The following is a 3,633-nucleotide window of genomic DNA, read 5'->3' on the forward strand; positions in this document are numbered from 1 at the left end:
GTTCTGCCCACCTGACCAGTCCATTGATATCTTCCTGCAGTCTTCAGCTTCCTTCATTATCAACCACACAGCCAATTTTTGTATCATCTGCAACCTTCTTAATCATACTTCCTACATTCAAGTCTAAATCTACGCTAGTGTCCCCTTCCTTTGGGATCCTTATTGCCTTGTCAGCCAATGACACTCATTTTTCAAAGTCATGATTGGCTCTGGGTGTCATCTCCCCCTCCTCCCTTTACTTGATTGGTGCTCTGAGAGAGGCTGCCACTTCTGATTGGGTATTGAGGAATGTCACTCATCACCTAGGCGGCCACGCCCTGGATTATCCAGCAGTATAAATACTAGGAGTTTGGGGGGTTGGTTAAATCCCAGCTTCTTACTTCAACAAAGTTTAGATTTAGCAATAATTAGGATGGCTTCTCAAGTGCGTCAGAACTACCACAAGGACTGTGAGGATGCTGTCAACAAGCAGATCAACATGGAGCTCTATTCCTCCTATGTTTATCTCTCCATGGTGAGTCTTGTATTTCTGACCACTTCACAATGGAGACTATGTAATGTGACTTTACTAAATTCTGTGCTGTATCTAGCCCACCCCTCAATCTATGCACAGTAAATTCATTTTTTAAAGCTATAATAATGCAATTTATCAGCTTGTGTGTTCATCAACAAACTGCCTCTCCTGGTCCTTGCAATAGCTGAACCTTATTCTGAGTATCTTAATGACTCTCTCCTGGGCTCTTGTGAGGGTGTTGAAGTTTATATTTGGAATACACTCTGCATTCAATGTGTGGCATTCAGAATTCTTATCCTCACTTCTAAATCACCCCATGGCTTTTTCCCACCTTGCTTTTGCAATGAGGGGATGTAATCTTCAAATTAGAAGTAGCCCATTTAGGAGGGAAGTCAGGAAGCACTTTTTCACACAAGGGTGGTGGAAATCCGGAACGCTTTCTTTTCCTGCCCTCCCATCCCGCAAGCTGCGGATGCTGGGACAATTGGAGCTTTCAAGACGGATGTTTTGTTGGGCAAGGGTCTCCAGGGGGATGGAGTAAAGCTACAGGTCAGCCATGATCAAATTGAATGGTGGAGCAGGCTTGGGTGGCTGAATGGCCTACTCCTGTTCCTAATATTCTTAACCTCCTAGTTTTAAGTACTAGTTTGTGCCCTTCTGTCTTTTTCTCTAGCTCCCTTTTGCTTTAATGGTGGTAAAGCCTTCAGCCACTTTGACCCTACTCAGTGGAACTCTCCCTTAACTCCTCTGCTTTCCTACTTCTTGACCTTGACCAAGCACTTCAAATTCTGAAGGTTTATGAACCTTTATTCCTTGGTATCTGGTTCTTCTGTGCAATGCCTTGATTAGTGTTGAAGGTGCCAAATTAATGCTGCTTGTGGTAATTTTAGTTCATGGGATGAATGTAGCCAGTAAGACTCAGACCAGTTTCTCTTTGATGTACTACATGAATTGTGCACTGTGACTAGACTCTACTTTAATGGGTTTGTTTAGTGCCCCTTGGCAATAGCTCTGGGCCAATATTTGCAAGTTACTATTTAATCTGCTCCCACCACCCTTTTTCAGGCAGTGCATGCACTTGAGTTTCCTCCTGTAGCCTCTGGTTCTTTTGCCATTTCCATTGGCCAGTTTCCCTATTGCTAGGGGTCAGATTGTCCACTCTCTACCAGGTTAGTGAAGTAAGTAGGCCTGTGCTAGTTTTCATGTACAATGAGTTCAGTGAGACGTTAAACCTTTGAAAGAAAGCAAAATCCAGGTTGGCTTTATGTACAATACCCATGATAGATCTGCCATTGGATACCCAACTACTTTTCTGATCTCTCCATAGTCCTTCTACTTTGACCGGGATGATGTTGCCCTGCGTCACTTTGCCGAGTTCTTCAAGGAGCAGTCGCACGAGGAACGGGAGCACGCGGAGAAACTGATGAAATTCCAGAATCGGCGTGGAGGCCGAATCATCTTGGAGGACATCAAGGTTTGGCTCAATGAACAAGTGACCTTCTGTCTGGGACCCGTAGACTGATTGTTTCAAAGACATTCTAAAGCCATTGGTTCCAATTTAGAACAAACAGGCCATTTGGCCAAGTGGGTCCATGACAGAGTTTATACTCCACGAGCCATGCTTCATCTAACCCTATCTGCATATCGTTCTATACACCTCTCCCTAGTACTTATCTAGCTTCCCCTTAACTACATCTGTTATTTGACTCCAGTAGTTGTGTTGGCTTAATGCTGTAGTTCTATTTTCTTCTAACACATTGGTTCATGGTAACATTAGATATTTGCACCCCTAATTTCCTTCAAGACTTTCTTGTTTGTTTATTCCATTGTACAGTGAACTGTCTGAATTTCCCTTTCCAGAAACCAGAGCGGGATGAGTGGAGCAATGGTCTGGAGGTGATGCAGAGAGCTCTGCAGCTGGAGAAGAATGTCAACCAGAGTCTGCTGGATCTGCACAAACTCGCCACTGTTAGGACTGACCCTCATGTAAGTTCTTGAAGCTGTAATGTGGGCATTTGTTAAGTTGGCGGTGGTGGTACCGTGAGCCTAATCAAAAGATCTTCATGCTCAATAGCTTTGTGTTGGTGCCTTTTAGGTTTTTGAGTGGTGGGAGGTTGGCCTACTGTGGACATTGACTAGTGAATGTGTCCCAGTGATTTTAGGATCTATGTCCCTACTCTGCAGGAAGTTTAATCTAATGATGCAGTAATTCCTTTAATCTCAATTGCACCACAACACTATCCTGCAGTCCAAGTGGATTGAACTCTTGCGGGGAAGCTAGGATGTTCCTTGAAATCTGCTGCTGGACATAACTAGTTTCCCTCTTTTTCCAGTTGTGTGACTTCCTGGAGACCCACTACTTGGATGAGCAAGTGAAGATGCTCAAGAAGCTTGGAGATCACATCACCAACTTGAAGAGACTGGGAGCCCCTGAGAATGGCATGGGGGAGTACCTGTTTGACAAGCACACCCTGGGGGAAGAGTGACTAAACTGACTGCAGGGGTGAAGCCTATTGTGTTTAGTACTTGTATTTGTAATTGTGTGCGAGACGCCTGTCCTGTAGGGAATGATGGTTTGTGACTTTGTGCAAGAGCTGAGAGACCTGGGCTCTTAATGTGAAATGTCACTAACTGTAAATAAACTGTTCTATATTTGACTGGATTTTGTCTCCTTCTAAATTTTAGTGGTTTTTGTTCCAGTTAGCATAACTTGGTTACATTTCCAGTATTACACTGGGCTGTGCAGCAGTGTTGTCATGGGATTTGGTCATAGAATGGTTACAGCACAAGAGGCCTGTCGAGCCCATGCTGGCTCTCTGCAGGAGCACTTCGGCTAGTACTACACCCTGCCCTTTCTCTGGAGCCCTGCCATTTTATCCTTCAGGTACTTGTCTAGTTCCCTTTTTGGAAACAGAGATTGAGTCTGCCACCATCACCCTCTCAGGCAGTGCATTCCAGGTCCTAACCACTCGCTGCGTTCAGTTTTTCCTCAGTCGTCTTTGGGCCCCCTTCCAATCATCTTAAATCTGTGTCCTCTGGTTCTCGACCCTTCCACCAAGGGGAACAGTTATATTTTTTGCCGGGGTAATTTTAATCTATTTAACTTTGATATTCTCTGT

General features: G+C 44.4%; 1 protein-coding gene across 1 annotated transcript; it reads left to right on the forward strand.

Annotated features, from left to right (window-relative positions):
- The first annotated feature begins 383 nt into the window (after positions 1-383).
- Positions 384-3,176, forward strand: LOC147110237 (ferritin heavy chain, oocyte isoform-like). Its single transcript, XM_086004136.1, has 4 exons — positions 384-514; positions 1,842-1,988; positions 2,375-2,500; positions 2,848-3,176. Exons 1-4 carry the CDS (start codon positions 413-415, stop codon positions 2,998-3,000), a joined length of 528 nt encoding a protein of 175 aa, XP_085860262.1. The 5' UTR covers positions 384-412; the 3' UTR covers positions 3,001-3,176.
- The last annotated feature ends 457 nt before the right edge of the window (positions 3,177-3,633 follow it).

Source organism: Somniosus microcephalus, chromosome 12 (assembly GCF_052327205.1).
Source record: "Somniosus microcephalus isolate GS21.2 chromosome 12, FLI_Smic_1.0, whole genome shotgun sequence".
Taxonomy (NCBI): domain Eukaryota; kingdom Metazoa; phylum Chordata; class Chondrichthyes; order Squaliformes; family Somniosidae; genus Somniosus; species Somniosus microcephalus.